The 20,938-nt window shown below is 41.8% G+C and overlaps 1 protein-coding gene across 1 annotated transcript in view; it reads left to right on the top strand.

Annotated features, from left to right (window-relative positions):
• Nucleotides 1-20,938, top strand: part of LOC103657891 (integrin alpha-X) — a gene marked incomplete at its 5' end in the record, with an annotated part of 51,271 nt that overhangs the window by 11,398 nt on the left and 18,935 nt on the right. Inside the window, 4 exon segments of the mRNA XM_008685342.2 lie at nt 119-273; nt 979-1,110; nt 1,200-1,273; nt 1,488-1,629. Of these exon segments, the coding sequence (XP_008683564.1) occupies nt 119-273; nt 979-1,110; nt 1,200-1,273; nt 1,488-1,629 (503 nt within the window).

The raw sequence follows: 20,938 nt of genomic DNA, 5'->3' as shown, positions 1-20,938 counted from the left end.
AGATACCCTGGTCCTTAGAGTCCCTCAGCTCAGGATTCCTGTCTGCTGCCCTGACCCTTGTCCACCTGCGGAGTTTCTAGCTCTCTCAGCCCTCCTTATTCCCTCCTTTCCCTTACAGGTAACCTCCAAAGCTCTGTGACCTTTGACCTGACCCTCGACCCTGGCCGCCAGAATCCCCGTGCCATCTTTGAGGAGACAAAGACCTGGAACCTGACTCGTGTCCGAGACCTTGGGCTGAGACAGCACTGTGAGACTGTGAAGTTACTGCTCCTGGTAAGGGGACCTCGGAGCCCTGGGGATGGCAGAGATTCTGCGGCTGGCAGTGGGCTGGGCAGAGAAGGAACAGGGAGTGTTCTGGTTCTCACTGTGGCTTAGCCCTCCCACAGGACCTGGCAGGCAGGAGGCGTATAACACTGGTTACTTCATGAGTAAGTGAGTGAGCGAAGGAACAAATGAAGGGGTCATCTGCAACTGCTGAGGCCACACAGTTGGATTTTAGGAGAGTACCACTGCTTCAGAGAACTATGTGGTGATGCGCTGGGATTCTTTTAGGAGCTGCTTCTCTGAGATAGGCCCTGTCCTAGGCACTGGGGACACGGCAGTGGACAAAATAGGCCCACAGGAAACTCTGAGAGAAGGCCAAGAACAATCGAGTTCCTAGATAATAGATGTCAGGTAGTGATGAATGCTCTGAAAAAAGACAAAGTCAGGGAGGAGAGTAGAGAAGGTGTTGGGAGACCTCTTGGATCAGGTAAAGTTTGGGAAGATCATGAGTAGAATGAGTGAGCCATGTGGGACACGGTGGGGAAGGAATTTAAGGCAGAAAGCAGGCAAAGGAGAGGTTCTGCATGGTGGAATTTTAGCAATTGAGCCCAACTGGGTATCATTATTGCCCCATTTTACAGATGAGGGGACAGGGCACGGCTAGTGACTGTAAAGATGCATTAGCCGCTGCTGTCTTCAACGTCTATCCTCTAGGCCTGTGTGGAGGACACAGTGACCCCCATCACCTTGCGTCTCAACTTCTCCCTGGTGGGCAAGCCTATCCCTTCCTTTGGAAACCTCCAGCCTATGTTGGCTGTGGATGCTCAGAGATATTACACAGCCTCTGTAAGTCCTGGTATTGGAATCGTCCAGAAGGGAGTGGAGGGTGTGGACTCCAGATCTTGGGGAAAACCCTGTTTTGCTTTCCCTCTCAGCTCCCCTTTGAGAAGAATTGTGGAACTGACCATGTCTGCCAGGATGACCTCGGCATCTCCTTTGGCTTCTCAGGGTGAGCTACCACTCCCTTAGACCTGCCCTGGTTCCCCAGCTCCTCTTCTGGAACCTGGAGCTCTTGCTCTGGCTCTCCCTAACATTTCTAGCCTGTGCTCAGAAAGACATCCTGTCCCCTATTTCTCCCCTACCTCCCCACTCTGTGTTTCATCCCCAGACCATTTCTAGCCCCAGTCCCAGAACCATCTCCTGCCCTCTACCCCAACATCTAGCTTGGAGACCCTGTTGGTGGGGAGTACCCTGGAGCTGAATATGAAAGTGGTGGTGTGGAATGATGGTGAGGACTCCTATGGAACCACAGTCACCCTCTTCTACCCACCAGGGCTGTCTTATCGACGCGTGGCAGGGATCAAGGTATTTCTTTCTGGGGAAGAAAGCATCTGATGGCTGGAGATCAGCAGAAACTCCTGTGCTGGGTTCAAAGCTCAGGCAGGTGCTACCATTGCTTAGCAACCTCTTGTAAGCCAAGAGGTCTGGGCTGATCATGGTTGGATGGATATGGTCATGTTTCTGGGGCTTGCTTTGGCTCATACTGTGTTCGACTCTTGGTATTGCATTTTAGAGACACTGACTGTCAGGAACGAGTTCCCACAAGGCTGCTAATGTGGAGAGAGAGGGGAGCCTGCCTTAAATTTCTTTGTATTCCACATCATATCAATATTCCTTTTAAAGAAAGCATATCTTGACCTTCAAATATTTTAAAACACTGTTCTGTATGAGAAAGAGTTGAATTTATTGGTTACTCGAGATCAGGATTTTGCATACTTTGGTAACCAGACCTAAGTCTGTATGCCCGATGCCCAGCAAAGTCAATCACTGAGACATTGAGTATGAAGCAAGGAAAGGGTTTATTGAAGAGACAGCCAAACCAGGAGACAGGAAAGCCAGCCTCAAATTTATCCCCTCTAAGTGGGAAAGTCAGAGATTCTTAAGGCAAATAAAAAGGGTCTGGTTATAGGGGAGAGGAGCTATGTGACTTCAGAATCAGATAAAGATAATTAATAAGTAGGGGAAGGTTGATTTTGCTATCTGTGCCTGCTAGAAGCTTCTGTATGTGTTTTCATGCAATCCATAACCAGAAAATGTCATCCTTAACGTGATCCGAGGGTGGGATTTTAGGACCTTCTATGTCAAAAGTTCATCCATTGGACACTTGGGCATGCTCAGAGACAGTCAGTGGTCTTGACTGGTTTTGGTCATTTTCTTAGTGAAGCCTTGAGTCTCCGTATGGCAACTAAATCAATATTCTGTTATCACGGCAGCAGGCAAGATTCTATAGAAACATAGTGGCAGGCTGCATTCTGAGAACAAGCAGATTTGGGTAAAAATTTGCAGTTGCCCTTATTAGTGCCATTAACTCTTCGGTTACTGGCTTCTATCCCCACTGTCTTTGGATCATTCCTCATTCTTGAGGCAATTGGGAAGATGACAGCTCTAGCTGCTTCCTGCTGAAATAGTAAGGAGATCAGGGTTAGAGGAACGGAAACTTTTTGTGCTCATTTGGAAATATTCCTTTATCCCAGTTTGTAAGCCAACATTCTGCATTATCGGTATGTTTGTACTTTTTCTTTGGTTTTTCTTTGTTGTTTTTTTCTTTTTTTAAAATTAATTAATTAATATTTTATTGTTATATTAGTCACCATGCAGTACGTCATTAGTACAACATTTTATATTACACTTTATGATTAAGTAGCAAAGAAGGAGAGTTAGGAATATGGATATTCCAAATATGAGTAATCCTAGGAAAATTAACTTAATTTCTTGGAGGATCCAAGAAAATAACTGTGAACACCAGTCCAAATCTGAATCTGAGACTTCAGGGGAGAGTCATGGTAACCAAGTAGCTCATTTGCTTCTTTTTGTGAAGACAACCTTCAATTTCTGAGGAAGCATTAATATATGTGCCGCAGGATGAATTCGCTTCTACGCAGACACCTCGCTCTGCTGAAATATAATCTAAAGCAATTATATTATCTGAAACTATGCTGACCAAAGAGTCTAAGGCCTTTTGTTGGGCTCCTTGGCTTGGGCAGCTTCATTTGCTATAATTCCTAAAGTTATTGAAAAAAAATTTCTTTTTAAGATTTTATTTATTTATTTGACATAGAGACAGCCAGCCAGCGAGAGAGGGAACACAGGCAGGGGGAGTGGGAGAGGAAGAGCCAGGCTCCCAGCAGAAGAGCCTGATGTGGGGCTCGATCCCAGAATGCCGGGATCACGCCCTGAGCCGAAGGCAGACGCTCAACGACTGAGGCACCCACGTGCCCCTATTGAAAAATTTCTAATTGTATGTCCATGTGCTGCCATTCCCCACCATGGCAGTAATGTGCTCCCAAACATGTACCAAATTCCATCTTCTTGATTTCTGGGAAGATAATCAGAATATTTTCTGACTTCTCTTTTTAACCTGTAGAATAGTTGAGAGAACTGGTCCAATGCTGATTTTATTAGAATTATATGTGAAGGGGCGCCTGGGTGGCACAGTCGTTAAGCGTCTGCCTTCGGCTCAGGGCGTGATCCCAGCGTTCTGGGATCAAACCCCACATCAGGCTCTTCACTGGGAGCCTGCTTCTTCCTCTCCCACTCCCCCTGCTTGTGTTCCGTCTCTCGCTGGCTGTCTCTCTCTGTCAAATAAATAAATAAAATCTTTAAAAAAAAAAGAATTATATGTGAAAAATGGGATGACCAGACATCCTAAAAGACAGTACCTTCATTCTTCACCCATTCAAACATTCATATCGCTAAGGGAAGTATTGATATCCACAGACAAAAATGTAACGTAGGGGTTCACATAGCACTCCTCTTAATTTATGGGGGTTAATACTTTCACTTTGCAGAATCATTGAAGGTATCACTTGAAACCAAGAAGAATATAGTTAAGTTTGGTGTAACTGGTAAGACGTTATACAGGAAGGAGTGTGGGGGCCTCATGTGGTCAAGTTTTTTTAGTTTGCAGCGTTGTACAGAGAGCAGCAGGGCAAGATGAGTAACTTTTGTTAAAACAGCGTATTTCCCCCAAATCTCTGAAAGGTGGCGAAAGGAAAAAGGGTCAGTTAAATTCACAAGAGGTGAAATTATTAACTGCGATGATTATATTGTAAACATAAGAATGACAAGCTTCTTGGGGTGGATTCCAATCACTGAATGTGAAAGGTCCATATTTTGGGTTAGCTAGGAGAAAACAAGGGATGGGAGCAGTGAGGGAGGCTGGCTTGATTAACCTGACTATAAGCTAATGGAATGCATCGATTTAGACATATTGAAAAATTAGGAACCAGAGAAAAGTTGGTTACAGACATTACTATTGGGTCACTGCTGGGGTGTGGGGTGACATATCCAGCAGCAAGAAAGATTGCCAGCCTTGGCTAATGTTTGAGAAATCCTAATCATGGAATTATCTTTCCAAGCTTGAGAAGTTGTAACCAATAGGAAAATGCAAAGAGAAAAAGGAATAACATTCATAGCGTATAAACTATTAATAAGTCATAGGTTATTTGTTACTTATCGATTGTTTTCTTCAGACCAGCTCTCCTAAATAACAGTTCCAGGTTCGTCACAAGTTCACTGGTCCAAGCAGTGTTCTTTCCCATGTTCCTCTTGCTGAAAGGGCATAGAGAACCCGTGGATTCTTGCGGAACCAGCTTAATTTGAGTGTGATAAATCTATGGCTTAATTCCCTTTAGTTTCACTGAAGAACGGTGGTCAACAGCACCTAAGAAGGTCCTGTCCACTGAGGTTGGAGTTGGTCCTCTCGGTCTTTAATAACACCAAGTCTTCAGGATTCAAGTGGTGTAAGAGTCCATCTGTGGAGTATGTCAACCTGCTAGAAGCTAACTTACGTATAGCACTTAGAATATTTCCCCCAAATTGAATGTACCTGATAGTAGCCACTTCCCTAACACGAGCCCCATCAGGAACTCTAAGCCATGAAAAGAATGAAGAAAGTGACCTTCATAAAACATTTCTTAGGGGATTAAACCAAGCCTAATTTAGGGGCCACTTTTACCTGAAGTGGAGCAATGGCCAGAATTTTCCCCAATTGAAGTTGGTTTCTTGGCAGATTTTTATCAGTTTTTTTTTAAGCATATGGTTCATTTCTTTTTCTGTTTTCCCCAGTCTGTCGGGGTCTCCAGGAAGTATATAATGTCCATTGAACGCCCAAAGCATTAGACACTGCTTGTGTGACTTTTGCCACAAATGCTTCTCCATCGTCACTCTGAATTGTTTGTGGCAATCCAAACCTAGGAATGATTTCATTTAAAAAGTGTCTTGACAGCTTCTGAAAACTTCTCTGAATGGCGTGAAAAACCCTCAACCCAACTTGTAAAGGTGTCTACAAATTCTAGAAAATATTGAAAATTACCTGTTGTTTTTGGCACCATGGAAAAGTCTTTCTACTAGTCTTCTCCAGGTTTGGTGCCTGTAACTTACATACCTTTTAGGACTGGTGGGAGTTCAGTCCTAACATTGTTTTGTGGCACAAATGTCACAGTTTTGGACCATCTTTTAAATGGTTCTCGAATATTTGGATCCATAATAATTTTCTGGATCCATTGCAGAACAGCATTTTGTCCAAAATGGGTGCTTTGGTGAATATCACTAATTATCTCTTCCATATCTTATTCCTTATTCCTTATATTTCCAACCAGTTTCAGTGCCAGTATTATGTCTAAACATCCATCCCTTAGCTCTTCTTAGGTCTTCAGAGGAATATTGGGGTTGATATGTTGTTAAATCTATGTCTGGTACTAAAGCCATTATAAAGGGTTTGGGAGTCTTTCATCAGGGCTGCGAATTTTGCGTTTTGATCTGCCTAATTTTTCTCTTGGGCAATCAGTCCAATTTCTGGTGTCCCCAGCAGGGGACAATAGCTACCTCCTTGAATTCCAAAACAACTTCTAGTACTTCTAAAATCTCTTTGGCTTTTTTAATTTCTCTATTTCCTGAAATTAACAACCCTCCTTCCTTCCAAATGGCTCCATGTGCATAGACTGCCAAAAAGGTATATTTAGAATCAGTAAAAACAGTCACGTCTTGTCCTTACCTCTCTGGAGGCTCTTATGAGAGCTATGGTTTCAGCTTTCTGAGTGGAGATACTTGGTGGGAGGGCTTCTACTTCTAATGTTTGCTGATGGGTCACCGCTGTATACCCAGTTCTTTATTGTCCTTGATCCATACTGTACTGTTGCAGTCCGTGAACATCTCAAGGTCATGATTTTCCAATGGCAGATCCATCGAGCCAGGCTGGGATAAACTTGTTTAATTATCTGTATACAGTCATGTGTGGGTCCCTCAGTGTTGGTGGGGAGCAAGGTGGCTGGGTTCAAGGTGGAGACCACTCTCTTTTTTTTAATTTAAATTCGATTAGCCAAGTATAGTACATCATTAGTTTTTGATATAATGTTCAATGATTCATTAGTTGAGACATTTTCTTTTTCTTTCTTTCTTTCCTTCTCTCTCTTTTTTCTTTCTTTCTTTCTTTCTTTCTTTCTTTCTTTCTTTCTTTCTTTTTCCATTTTGTTCTGTTCTTTTTTTTTATTATTAGTTATGTTAGTCACCATACAGTACATCATTATTTTTTGATGTAGTGTTTCATGATTCATTATTTGCATATAACACCGAGTGCTCCATGCAATACATGCCCTCCTTACTACCCATCACCGGCCTATCCCATTCCCCCACCCCCTCCCCTCTGAAGCCCTCAGTTTGTTTCTCAGAGTCCATAGTCTCTTATGGTTCGTCTCCCCCTCTGTTTCCTCCACCTTCAGTTTTCCCTTCCTTTTCCTAATGTCCTTCATGTTATTCCTTATGTTCCAGATATGAGTGAAATTATATGATAATTGCCTTTCCCTACTTGACTTATTTCATTTAGCATAATCTTCTCCAGTTCCATCCATGTTGATGCAAATATTGGGTAATCATCCTTTCTGATGGCTGAGTAATTTTTCATTGTATATATGGACCACATCTTCTTTATCCATTTGTCTGTTGAAGGGCATCTCGGCTCCTTCCACAGTTTGGCTATTGTGGACATTGCTGCTATGAACATTGGGGTGCATGTGGCCCTTCTTTTCACTACATCTGTATCTTTGGGGTAAATACCCAGTAGTGCAATTGTTGGTTCATAGGGTAGCTTTATTCTTAATATCTTGAGTAACCTCCATACTATTTTCCAGAGTGGTTGTACGAACTTGCATTCCCACCAACAGTGTAAGAGGGTTCTCCTTTCTTTACAACCTCTCCAACATTTGTTGTTTCCTGCCTTGTTAATTTTTGCCATTCTAACTGGTGTAAGGTGGTATCTCATTGTGGTTTTGATTTGTATTTCCCTGATGCCAACTGATGTTGCGCATTTTTTCATGTGTCTATTAGCCATTTGTATGTCTTTTTTGGCAAAATGTCTGTTCATGTCTTCTGCCTGTTTTTTGACTGGGTTATTAGTTTTTTGAGTGTTGAGTTTGAAAAGTTCTTTATAGATCTTGGATACCAGCCCTTTATCTGTAGTGTCATTTGCAAATATCTTCTCCCATTCCGTGGGTTGCCTCTTTGTTTTGTTGACTGTTTCCTTGGTTGTGCAGAAGCTTTTTATCTTGATGAAGTCCCAAAAGTTCATTTTTGCTTTTGTTGCCCTTGCCTTTGGAGACGTGTCTGGTAAGAAGTTGCTGTGGCCGATGTTGAAGAGGTTACTGCCTATGTTGTCCTCTAGGATTTTGATGATTTCCTGTCTCACATCGAGGTCTTTCATCCATTTTGAGTTTATCTTTGTGTATGGTGTGAGAGAATGGTCCAGTTTCATTCTTCTGTATATAGCTGTCCAATTTTCCCAGCACCATTTATTGAAGAGACTGTCTTTTTTCCATGGGATATTTTTTCCTGCTTCGTCAAAGATTAGTTGATCATAGAGTTGAGGGTCCATTTCTGGGCTCTCTATTCTCTTCCATGGGTCTATGTGTCTGTTTTTGTGCCAGTACCATGCTGTCTAGGTAATCACAGCTTTGTAATATAGCTTGAAGTCAGGTTAACGTGATGCCCCAGCTTTGTTTCTCTTTTTCATCATTCCTTTTGCGACTCGGGGTCTTTTCTGACTCCATACACATTTTAGGCTTGTTTGTTCCAGCTCTTTGAAAAATGCCAATGGTATTTTAATAGGGATGGCATTGAAGGTGTAAATTGCTCTGGGCAGGATAGACATTTTAACAATGTTTATTCTTCCAATTCATGGGCATGGAATATTTTTCCATCTTTTGGTGTCTTTCTCAATTTCTTTCATCAGTGTTTTGTAGTTTCTAGAGTACAGATCCTTTACTTCTTTAGTTAGGTTTATTCCTAGGTATCTTATGGTTTTGGGTGCTATGTTGAATGGAATTGATTCCCTAATTTCTCTTTCTACAGTTACATTGTTAGTGTGTAGAAAAGCAACTGATTTCTGTGCGTTGATTTTATATCCTGCCACGTTGCTGGATTGTTGTATGAGTTCTAGTAATTTGGGGGTGGAGTCTTTGGGTTTTCCACACAAAGTATCATGTCATCTGCAAAGAGGGAGAGTTTGACTTCTTTGCAAATTTGAATACCTTTTATTTCTTTTTGTTGTCTGATTGCTGAGGCTAGGACTTTCAAAGTAACTTTGGGATTGTCTAATAGGACCTCCTATTTGCCTAATCTTCTAGAGGTGAGCCAGTAGTCACCCTTTTGTTCCAGTAGGGGGAGACATTATGTGGAGTATGAAGTGCGGTAGGCGGCCCCACAGCGAATTTTTCTACTTCTTGTAATCACAAGCGGCTGTTATTGTTCTCAAACATATGGACCATCCCTTAGCTATTAGATCAAATTATTTTGAAAAATAGGCAACAGTTGTTTTTATGTCGTCCAAATGCTGAGTTAGCGCTGATGAGCTTGTGGAATATAGGTGAGGTTCAGTGGGGTGGAGTCTGGAGCTCATCGCCAAGGAAGAATTCTTGAGACGTCTTTGGTGCAAAATGATGGTTTATTAAAGCACGGGGACAGGACCCGTGGGCAGAAAGAGCTGCTGCCCCGGGTTGTGAGGGGTGGCTGATTATATACTATGGGGTTGGGGGAGGTAAGGAAAAAGGGAGGCTGAGAAAATACTTTCATATATTAAAGAAGACTCATAGGATACTAGAGGCCTTGCCATTGTTAAGTTCAGGTTGTTTACCCCTCTAGTAAGGCATTAACATGACCATGGCTGGGAACTTCCGGAGGAACATTACACTCTGCCTGCTTCAACTATCTGTCGTTGGGCTGCAGGTTACAAAGACATTCAATTGTATTTACATTTCCTTCCAGAAGCTAGTTATTGATAGAAATGCTTTGTTCTTGTAGATTGCTAAGACATTTGCAAACCGAGGGAAACTCAAGTCTTACCTGATTGTGGTCTCTGTACGTTAACTATCTTTTTCCTTTAGGGCGGCCAGGAGTGCCTGAGGAGTGTAACATACATGGGGGGTGGGGGTTGTGGGGTGTCAGTTTCTGCTTTGTCCTCAGCTTGCCTTCTGTTCCCTTATCAGCACTACCCAAACTGATCCCCTGCCTCTCACGGACAAAGCAATCAAAGGGCTTCCTGATATCTGGAAGGCCTGAAGCAGGAGCTGTGAGTAGCTTTTCTTTAATAACTTGGAATGCCTTATGGCATTCTCTAGTCCATTCAAGAGGCTCCTTGTTTCCTCCTTTAAGGATTTCATAGAGGGGTTTAGTAATGAGTCCCAAATCAGGAATCCAGATATGGCAAAATCTAGCCATACCTAGGAATTTACGCAATTGTCTTTTAGTAGTAAGCATGTGACCCTCACTAACGCTTCCCTCCTGTTGGGAGCAGATTCCTTTGTCCCTGTGCCTGTTCGAAGCCCAGATATTTCACAGATGTTTGAGAGATTTGAGTCTTTCTCTCTGAGACTTTTAGCCTTGCTCATGCAGAAAGTTTAGCGTCAAAATCATATCTTGGTCTGAGGCTTCTCTAGTCTTGCTTGCAACCAAAATAATAACTAAATATCGAAGGAGGGCTCCTCCTTATAATTGGAGGTGCCTTAAGTCTGTGACTAAGACTCTCCCCCAAGTGGTGAGGGAGTTCTCAAAGCCTTAGGGAAGGACCATCCAGCAATATGGCCGCTTATTCTCAGTCTCAGGGTTTCCCACACGCAAACAGTTTCTGGGAGTCTGAACCGAGAAGGATGCAAAAGAACGGTTTTATATCCAAGAACAGCAAACTATTGAAACTCTCCAGACAAGGTTGTTAAGAGAGTATATGGATTCGTTACCACCAGGCGGATTTCCCCTACAATTTGGTTTATGGCCCTTAAATCTGTACAGGCAAAACAAGGATATTGTATGGGGATTGGCAAAGGTGGATGAGGCCAAATTCTAAGACAGAGAAAGGGCTGAATTCCTCTTTTAGTTTGTCCTTTAATGGGTACTCTCTGAGGGCTGGAATCTTAACCCCATTACAAAGCTTAACATGTCCAAGTGTCCCTGATTTTGCTCGTCCTGGCTTCCCATCTACCCAAACATCTGATCTCAGCCTCTCAGATGATTTCTTCAGGCCGCTCTAACAGAACTTCTCTACTTCGATGTAGTGGCGTTGCTTGAAAGGCACACGCTTGCTCTGGTGGTGCCTTTTACACCCATGTGTCAGGTGCAAAAGTGACTTCGGCGTTTGGTTTAGTTAACAGATCACATCCCAGGAAAGGGATGGGACGTTTAGGCATATTCGGAAAGCTGCGTTTGAGGTGAGTTTGTCCCATTTGGCATTCTAGTGGTTGTAGGAAGGTTTTAGTCAATACTTCTCCCAAAACTCCTTGTACGGCTATAGTTTGGTTTGTGGGCCGAGAGAGCCAAATGTTCAGTACTGAATATGTGGCCCTGGTATCAATAAAAAAAAAATCTATGAGTTTATTTCCCATTGCCATTGTTATCTGGGGTTCCTTGTGGGATACGACGACAGGCTGTGCAAGGTTTAAAGGAACCCTTGGGTCCCTTCATTCTTGGTGACTATCAACCAATCCAGGTATCTGTTGGGCATTATGGGACTCTGTCCTTAAGAGACGTCATGAGCCTGGGGCATCCTCTTTTCCAATGGCCCTCTTCTTTACAATAGACACATCGATGAGACCCTAAAAGGGGCATCCTTTAGGGTCCAAGAAACCTGAATTTCTTACCTGGTGCTGATCTCATCCTCCAGGGGTCCTTGGCCTGGTATTAGCTTTCCTGAGTTAAGGTGGCAGGTAACAAAGAAACCTGCTGTTTCATTTTCTGGTGCTCTTTTACTTCTTGTGTTGGTCACTGCTGTTAAACTCTCAAAAGGCAGCTTCAAACAATTGCGGAAGGTATTCCCAATGCAGCCTTCAGCTTTTGAAGTTTCTATTGAAAGTCCAGATATGTTTTGCCCCATAACATCTTACGGATCATTTTATTTTATTCTATTTTAATTTAAAAATTCTTTAATTTAAATTTTAGTTAGTGAACATACAGTGCAATATTGTTTTCAGGAGTAGAACTCACTGGTTAATTACTTACAACACCCAGGCTTCGTCATAACAAATGGCCTCCTTAATACTGATCACCCATCTAGCCCATCCCCCACCCTTCCCTCCATCAACCCTCAGTTTGTTCTCTATTACTAAGACTCTCTCATGGTTTGTTTCCCTCTGTCCTTTTCCCCGGCTTTCCAGTATGTTTATCTAATTTGTTTCTTAAATTCCACATATGAGTGAAATCACTGGTATTTGTCTTTCTCTCACTGACTTATTTCGCTTAGCGTAATACAGTCTAGCTCCATCCACGTTGTGGCAAATGGCAAGATTTCATTCTTTCGCTGGCTGAGTAATAGTCCATTGTATATATATACACACCACATCTTCTTTATCCACTCATCAGTTGATGGACATTAGGACTCTCTCCGTAGTTTGGCTCTTGTTGATAATGCTGCAGTAAACATCGGGGTGCATGTGCCCTTTTGACTCTGTATTTTTGTATTGTTTAGGTAAATACTTAAAAGTGCAATTGTTGGATCAGAGGCTAGCTCTATTTTTAACTTTTTGAGGTAACTCCATACTGTTTTCCACAGTGGCTGCACCAGTTTGCATTCCCACCAACAGCGCAAGAGGCTTCCCCTTTCTCTGCATCCTCGCCAACACCTACTGTTTCTTGTGTTGTTAATTCTAGCCATTCTGACATCATGATTCTTTTTTGTTTTTGTTTTTATTATGTTCAGTTAGCCAGCATATAGAAATCAGAGAGGGAGACAAACCATGAAAGACTCTGCACTCTGGGAAACAAACTGAGAGTTACAAGGGGGGTGGGGTGGGAGGATGGGGAAGCCGGGTCATAGGTATTAAGGAGGGCACTTGTGATGAGTGCTGGGTGTTAAATGCCACTAATGAATCATTGAGCAGTACGTCATCATGGGTTTTATTTGTATTTCCCTGATGCTGAGTAATGTTGAGCATGTTTTCTTTCCTTCCTTCTTTTCTTTTCTCTTCTTTTTCTTTCTTTCTTTCCTTCTTTCTTTCTTTCTTTCTTTCTTTCTTTCTTTCTTTCTTTCTTTCTTTCTTTCTTTCTTTCTTTTTCTTTCAATTATGTTCAGTTAGCCAGCATATAGTACATCATTAGTTTTTGCTGTAGTGTGACTGTTAGCCAACTGTCTTCTTTGGAAAAGTGTCTATTCATGTCTTCTGCCCATTTCTTGATTGGATTATTTATTTTTTGGGTGTTGAGTTTGATAAGTTCTTTCTAGATTTTGGATACTAACCCTTTATCAGATATGTCATTTGCAAATATCTTCTATTCCATAGGCTGTCTTTTAGTTTTGTTGATTGTTTCCTTTGCTGTGCAGAAGCTTTTCCTTTCAATGAAGTTCCAATAGTTCATTTTTGCTTTTGATTCCCTTGTCTCTGGTGACATGTCTAGTAAGAAGTTGCTATGGCTGAGGTCAAAGAGGTTGCTGCCTACGTTCTCCTCTAGGCGTTTGATGGTTTCTTGTCTTACTTTTAGGTCTTTTATCCATTTTGAGTTTATTGTTGTGTATGGTGTAAGAAAGTGATGCAGTTTCATTCTTCTGCACGTTGCTGTCCAGTTTTCCCAACACCATTTGATGAAGACACTGTCTTTTTCCATTGGATATTCTTTCCTGCCTTATTGAAGATTAGTTGAGCGTAGAGTTGAGGGTCCATTTCTAGGTTCTCTGTTCTTTTCCATCGATCTATGTGTCGATTTTTGTGCCAGTACCATAGTGTCTTGATCACTACAACTTTGTATTGTAGTTTGAAATCTGAAATTGTGATGCCTCCAGTTTTGTTTTCTTTTTCAGGATTGCCTTGGCTATTCGAGGTTTTTTTCTGGCTCCGTACAAATTTTAGGATTGTTTGTTCTAGCTCTGTGAAGAATGCTGGTAGTATTTTGATAGGATTGCATTAAGTGTGTAGATTGCCTTGGGTAGTATAGACATTGTAACAATGTGTGTTTTTCCAATCCATAAGCATAGAATACTTTTCCATTTCCTTGTGTCTTCCTCAATTTCTTTCGTAAGTGTTCTGTAGTTTTCAGAGTATAGGTATTTTACCTCTTTAGTTAGGTTTATTCCTAGGTATCTTATTGTTTTTGGTGCAATTGCGAATGGAATCAATTCCTTGATTTCTCTTTCTGCTGCTTCATTATTAGCATATAGAAATGCAACAGATTTCTGCACATTGATTTTATATTCTGCGACTTGGCAGAATTCATGTATTACTTCTAGCAATTTTTTTGGTGGAGTCTTTCGGGTTTTCTACATAGAGTATCATGTCATCTGCAGAGAGTGAAAGTTTGACTTCTTCTTTGCCGGTGTAGAGGCCTTTTATTTCTTTTTGTTATCTGATTGCTGAGGGGAAGACTTCCAGTACTATGTTAAATAGTTACGGTGAGATGAGATTGGGTGCATTCAGGGTGGTAAAGCATTAAGGAGGGCACGTGATGTGATGAGCACTGGGTGTTATATGCAACTAATGAATCATTGAACACTACACTATGAACTAATGATGTACTATATGTTTGCTAATTACATTTAAATAAAAAATTGAAAAAATAAAATTCCATTGGAGAGGACGTAAAAAAACAAAACCAAATACAAATAGTCATGGTGAGAGTGTGTTATCTTGTTCCTCACCATAGGGAAAAGGCTCTTAGTTTTTTCCCATCAAGGATGGTATTAGCTGCGGGTCTTTTGTATATGGCCTTTATGATGTTGAGGTATGCTCCATGTATCCCTACTTTGTTGAGGGTTTTTTTTTTAAATCAAGAATGAATGCTGAATTTTGTCAAATGCTTTTTCTGCATCTGTTGAGAGGATCATAAGGTTCTTACCCTTTCTTTTATTAATGTGCTGTATCACATTAATTGATTTGCAAATATTGAGACAACCCTGCAGCCCAGGAATAAAGCCAACTTGATCGTGATGAATAATTCTTTTGATGTATTGTTGAATTTTATTTGCTAGTATTTTGTTGAAAATTTTTGCCTCCACGTTCATTAGGGATAGTGGCCTGTAATTCTCCTTTTTAGTGGGGTCTTCATCTGGTTTTGGAATCAAGGTAATTCTGGCTTTGTAGAATGAGTTTGGAAGTTTTCCTTCCTTCTCTATATTTTGGATCAGTTAGAGGAGAATAGGTATTAGCTCTTTTTTTTTTTTTTTTTTGACATTTAAAAAAAGATTTTATTTGACAGAGAGAGAACAAGCAGAGGGAGCAGCAGAAGAGAAGAAACAGGCTCCCCGCTGAGCAGGGAGCCTGGTGGGGGGTATGTGTGTCTGTGCGGCTGGATCCCAGGACCCCGGGATCATGATCTGAGTGGAAGGCAAATGCTTTACGGCTTAACCGCTTAACCGTTAACCGCTCACCCAAGCGCCCCAGCTGGAGACATTTTAATGTGACACAGCTTAACTCTTCCTTAAATGTCTGGTAGAATTCCCCTGGGAAGCCATCTGGCTCAGGACTTTTGTTTGTTAGAAGATTTCTGATTACTGATTCAATTTCCTTGCTAGTTATGGGTCTGTTCAGGCTTTCTATTTTTTCCTGTTTCCGTTTTTGGTAGTTCATAAGTTTCTAGGAATTCATCCATTTCTTCCAGATTGCCTTATTTGTTGGCATACAGTTGTTCATCATATGTTCTTAAAATTGTTTGTATTTCCTTGGTGTTGGTTGTGATCTCTCCTGTTTCATTCAAGATTTTATTTATTTGGGTCCTTTCTCTTTTCTTTCTTTTTTTTTTTTTTTTAAGATTTTATTTATTTATTCAACAGAGATAGAGACAGCCAACGAGAGAGGGAACACAAGCAGGGGGAGTGGGAGAGGAAGAAGCAGGCTCATAGCGGAAGAGCCCGATGTGGGGCTTGATCCCAGAACGCCGGGATCACGCCCTGAGCGGAAGGCAGACGCTTAACCGCTGTGCCACCCAGGCGCCCCCTCTTTTCTTTTTGATACGTCTGGTTAGGGGTTTATCGATCTTATTAATTCTTTCAAAGAACCAGCTCCTAGTTTCATGGATCTGTTCCACTATTCTTTTGGTATCTATTTTATTGATTTCTGCTCTAATCTTTATTATTTCTCTTCTCCTGCTGGGTTTAGGCTTTATTTGCTGTTCTTTCTCCAGCTTCTGTAGGTGTAAGGTTAGGTAGTGTCTTTGAGGCCTTTTTTGAGAAAGGCTTGTATTGCTATATACTTCTCTCTTAGGACCATGTTTGCTGCATCCCAAAGATTTTGAACAGCTGTGTTTTCATTTTCAATTGTTTCCATCAATTTTTAAAATTTTAAACTTTAATTTCCTGGTTGATCCATTCATTCCTTAGTAGGATGCTCTTTAACTTTAAAGTGTTTGAGTTCCTTCCAAATTTCCTCCTGTGATTGGGTTTTAGTTGCAAAGCACTGTGGGTTGAAAATATGCAAGGAATAATTCCAGTCTTTTCGTACTCGTTAACAGACACATGAAAAAGTCCCCACCATCACTCAGAATCAGGGAAATACAAAACAACGCGCTACCACCTCACACCAGTCAGAATGGCTACAACAAATAACTCAGGAAATAACAAATATGTGAGAATGTGGAGAAAGGGGAACCCTCTTGCACTGTTGGTGGGAATGCAAACTGGTACAGCCACTCTGGAAAGCAGTATGGAGGTCCCTGAAAAAGTTAAAAATAGAACCACTCTATGACCCAGCAATCACACTACTAGATATTTACTCTGAGGATACAAACACAGTGATCTGAAGGGGCACACGCACCCCCATGTTTATAGCAGCAATGTCCACGGTAGCTGAAATATGGAAAGAGCCCAGATGTCCAGTAAGAGATGAATGGATAAAGAAGATGTGATATATGTATATGTATACACACACACACACACACACACACACACACACACACACACTGGAATATTACTGAGCCATCAAAAAGAGTGAAATCTTGCCATATGCAACAACATGGATGGAACTAGAAGGTATTATGCTAAGCGAAATAAGTCAGAGAAAGTCAAATAGCATATGATTTCACTCATTTGTGGAATTTAGGAAACAAAACCGATGAACACAGGGGAGGGGAAGGAAAAATAAAACGATGAAAATGGAGAGGGAAGCAGACCATAAGAGACTCTTAACTATAGGAAACATACTGAGGTTTGCTGGTGGGGAATTGGGTAACTGGGTGATGGGCATTAAGGAGGGCACTTGATGTAATGAGCACTGGTTGTTACATGCAACTGATGAATCACTAAATTCTACCCCTGAAACTAATAATGCACTATATGTTAACTAAATTGAATTTAAATTACCCCTCCCCCCAAAATCTAATTTGTCTGATATACGTATGGCTACTCCAGCTTTCTTTGGGTGTTCATTAGCATGATAGATGGTTCTCCATCTCGTCACTTTCTTTCTCTCTTTTTCTTTCTTTCTTTCTTTCTTTCTTTCTTTCTTTCTTTCTTTCTTTCTTTCTTTCTTTCCTTTCTTTTTTAAGCTTTTATTTATTTATTTGAGAGAGAGTGGGAGAGCAAGAGAGGGAGAGAACACAAGCAGGGGAGTGACATAGGGAGAGGGAGATGCAGGCTCCCCGCTGAGCAGGGAGCCTGATGTGGGGCTTGATCCCAGGACCCTGGAACCATGACCTGAGCTGAAGGCAGACTGAGCCATCCAGGTGCCCCCATCACCTCATTTTCAGTCTGCAGGTGTCTTTATGTCTGAAATGAGTCTCTTGTAAGCAGCATATAGAGGGATCTTTATATATATATATATATATAAAATAAGGGGGATCTTCATACACACACACACACACACAATTCTGATACTCTATGTCTTTTGACTGGAACATTTACTCCATTTACATTCAGAGTGATTATTGAAAGATACGCATTTAGTGCTACTGTGTTACCTGTAGAGTGGGTGTTTTTCTGGTGATGTTCTCTGGTCCTTTCTAGTCTTTGTTGCTTTGGATCATTTTTCCCCAATCAAAGAATTCCCCTTAATATTTCTTGCAGAGCTGCTTAGTGGTCACAAACTGCTTTAGTTTTTGTTTGTCTGGAAAACTCTTTATCTCTCCTATTCGGAATGACAGCCTTGCTGGATGAACTATTCTTGGCTGTAGATTTTTCCCATTCAGCACGTTCAATATATCCTGCCACTCCCTTCTGACCTGCCAACATTCTGTGGACAGCTCTGCTGCCAACCTGATCTGTTTTCCCTTGTAGATTAAGGACTTTTCCCCCCTTGCTGCTTTCAGGAGTCTCTCTTTGTCTGTGTTTTGTGAATTTGACTATGATACGCCTTGGCAATGGTTGACTTTTGTTGAATTTAATGGGGATTCTCTGTGCTTTGTGGATGTTGATGTCCCCAGATTAGGCAAGTTTTCAGCTACAACTTGTTTGAATGAAATTTCTGCCCCCTTTTCTCTCACTTCATCTTCTGGGACTCCTGTGATAAAACTGTTATTACATTTTAATAGGTCACTGGGTTCCCTAAGTCTACTATGGTGATCCATTGCCTTTCTTTCCCTCTTGTTTTCAGCTTCATTATTTGTCATAATTCTGTCTTCTACATCACTGAGTCATTCCTCTGCTTTGTCCATCCTTGTTTTAATGGCATCCATTTGGGTTTGCATCTCGGTTATAGCATTTTTAATTTCAGCCTGACTAGATTTGAGTTCTTTTATCTCCTCAGTAGGGGATTTTCTAGTGTCTTCTGTGCTTTTTTCAAGCCCAGCTAGTATCCTTAAAATTGTTGTTTTAAATTCTAGTTCAGACATCTTACTTATATCTGAATTGATTAAACCCCTTGCCTAGAGTTCTACTTCCTGTTCTTTCTTTGGGGTGAATTTCTCTGTCTTCTCATTTTGTCCAGAAAAGAAAAGACTAGGAAAGAAAAACAGAACAAAACAAGATTCTGGGTGTGTTTTGGTCTGCTTGTTAAAAGAAGCTAGATCCAAAATTTTAAAAAATTAAATTAAAAAATTAAAATTAAAAGAATAATAAAAAAATAAGGAAAGGAATTTTAAAAAATAAAGTAAAAAGGAAGCTAGATCCTATTTCCCCTAGACCTGAAACTTCGCAGCCCTCTATGATTAGTAAACTTTGTGTGAAAGGAGTTGTTTGTGCTGGTCTTCTGTGGGAGTGGCCTGTTGTGCTGATTTTCAGGTTGTCTTGTCCTAGTGGAAATGTGTCTCCAGGGCACAGGGGTGGGGCTTGCTGTAAGGGGCTCCAGATACCACTAGGTGGCACTGTTTTTGCTCCCTCAAAGCTTTCAGGGCTGATAGGAGGGGTGAAAACGGCTGCGCCCAGCTTTCTAGCCCTAGTGCTGAGAATTTATGCTCCCTCTTCAGGAGTCCCTCACAGAAGAGCAAATCACTCCTCTGTGACCCCAGCTTCCATCAGATCCTTGCTTTCATTCTGTGTCCAAGCTGTTTTATCTCAGGCCTGCTAGTGGGTTTCAAAACTCCAAATTTTAGGGATTCCTGTTGCGTGGACCAGCATTGATCCTCTGGGGAAGAGTCTCGCACTTTTACCCTTTGCTGGCCCCTGTCAGGAGAGTGGTTGCATGATTTTGCAGTGCTTCGGAGTTTATGGCAAGGCAGAGCAGAGAGCTAACACCCACGCTCGCTGTCCTCAGCCAGAGTCCCCGCTCCTGTGCCTGGGAAGAGGGCAGCACATTGGCACCACCCGTTCTTCTTGTAACCCAGGGGATCCTCAGACCATGCTGTCCACTTCTGGCTTTCCACCCTGCTTCCCCACCTGAGCACCTTTAAGCCAGACACAACCTTGGTGGTGGCAGACTTTGAAAATTTCCAATTTTGTGCTCTGCTACTTATAATCCTTTGTGGTAGACTCTGTAAGAAGGGCTATCTCCCCTCCTACAGTTATCTCCCCCAAATCAACTCTCTGCGCCTCCTACCTTCCAGAAGGGGATTGCTTTTCTCCTTGTAGATTTGCAGTTTTGTTCTCGCAGACCTCAGACTGATTTCTTGGGTGTTCAGAATAATTCGATAATTATCTAGCTGTGTTTGCGGGATGAAGCAAGCTTACAGTTCCCCTACTCCTCCATCGTCTTGACTCTTCCTCTCCCCATATTGATCATTAAAATTTTTTCTGGTGCCTCAGGATCAATATCAGTGTATTTCTGATGTGTGTCAAAAATTCAAGAAATTCTGAAGTGTTCTCATTCAGTTTTTGCTGAACTTCTTGACTTTTATTTAAACTCCTTTGCTTTGGGACCCCTTTTCTTTCTTTTTTTTTTTTTTTTTAAAGATTTTATTTATTTATTTGACAGAGATAGAGACAGCCAGCGAGAGAGGGAACACAAGCAGGGGGAGTGGGAGAGGAAGAAGCAGGCTCATAACGGAGGAGCCTGATGTGGGGCTTGATCCCGGAACGCCGGGATCACGCCCTGAGCCGAAGGCAGGCGCTTAACCGCTATGCCACCCAGGCGCCCCTGGGACCCCTTTTCTTAATCCAACTCAAATACAATCCTGATAGTATTCAAGCTAACCTCCGTCTCCAGTGTTGACATTTCAGTTGGGATCTGCGGTAGCAATGGCCATCACGGCATCAGCTCTTAAGGCGTTATTGGGGATTTCACCCTGCAGCTGATTAGCTTCTTCTCTAGACTTTTCTGGCAGCATGCAGCATTTCTTGGAAGTGAGGAGAGTATTTAACAGATTTTGTGTATCTGCCCAAGTGGGGTTGTGGTTGGCAAAAGTAGATGAGAACAAACTTTCCATCCTCTTGGGGTCATGTCTATAAGTAAGCATATTGTTTTTCTATGTGAACATATCTGAGGTAGAAAATGGAGAGTACACCCAAATCATTCCTGCAAGTGGTCCTCCAGCATCTAAGCATCCAATTGGAACTTGGCTTAATAGATACTGCCTTCCTCAGGAATGAGCAACTCCCTGACTAAATTGAGTCCTCCCTGTTGGGTATGAGAAGGGGAAACTGTTTTGGGTCCCTTTGTGGCTCAAGTTGTTGGAATGGGGCTGCTGGGGAGGGGTAGCCACTCCGGCAGCCCCTTGGGGGTTCAATTCGGTAATCAATGTATCATCCTCTTTCCTCCAGCTAGAATCAGGCAACACAGGTTTTTCGTGTCACTGTGCTGTTGGAGTAAAATTTTACATCTTTTCTGAGCCAGCTTATTCAGATACA

The sequence above is a fragment of the Ursus maritimus genome, unplaced genomic scaffold (assembly GCF_017311325.1).
Source record: "Ursus maritimus isolate PB19 unplaced genomic scaffold, ASM1731132v1 scaffold_2, whole genome shotgun sequence".
Taxonomy (NCBI): Eukaryota; Metazoa; Chordata; class Mammalia; order Carnivora; family Ursidae; genus Ursus; species Ursus maritimus.
This window is presented reverse-complemented; position numbering and strand designations above follow the sequence as displayed.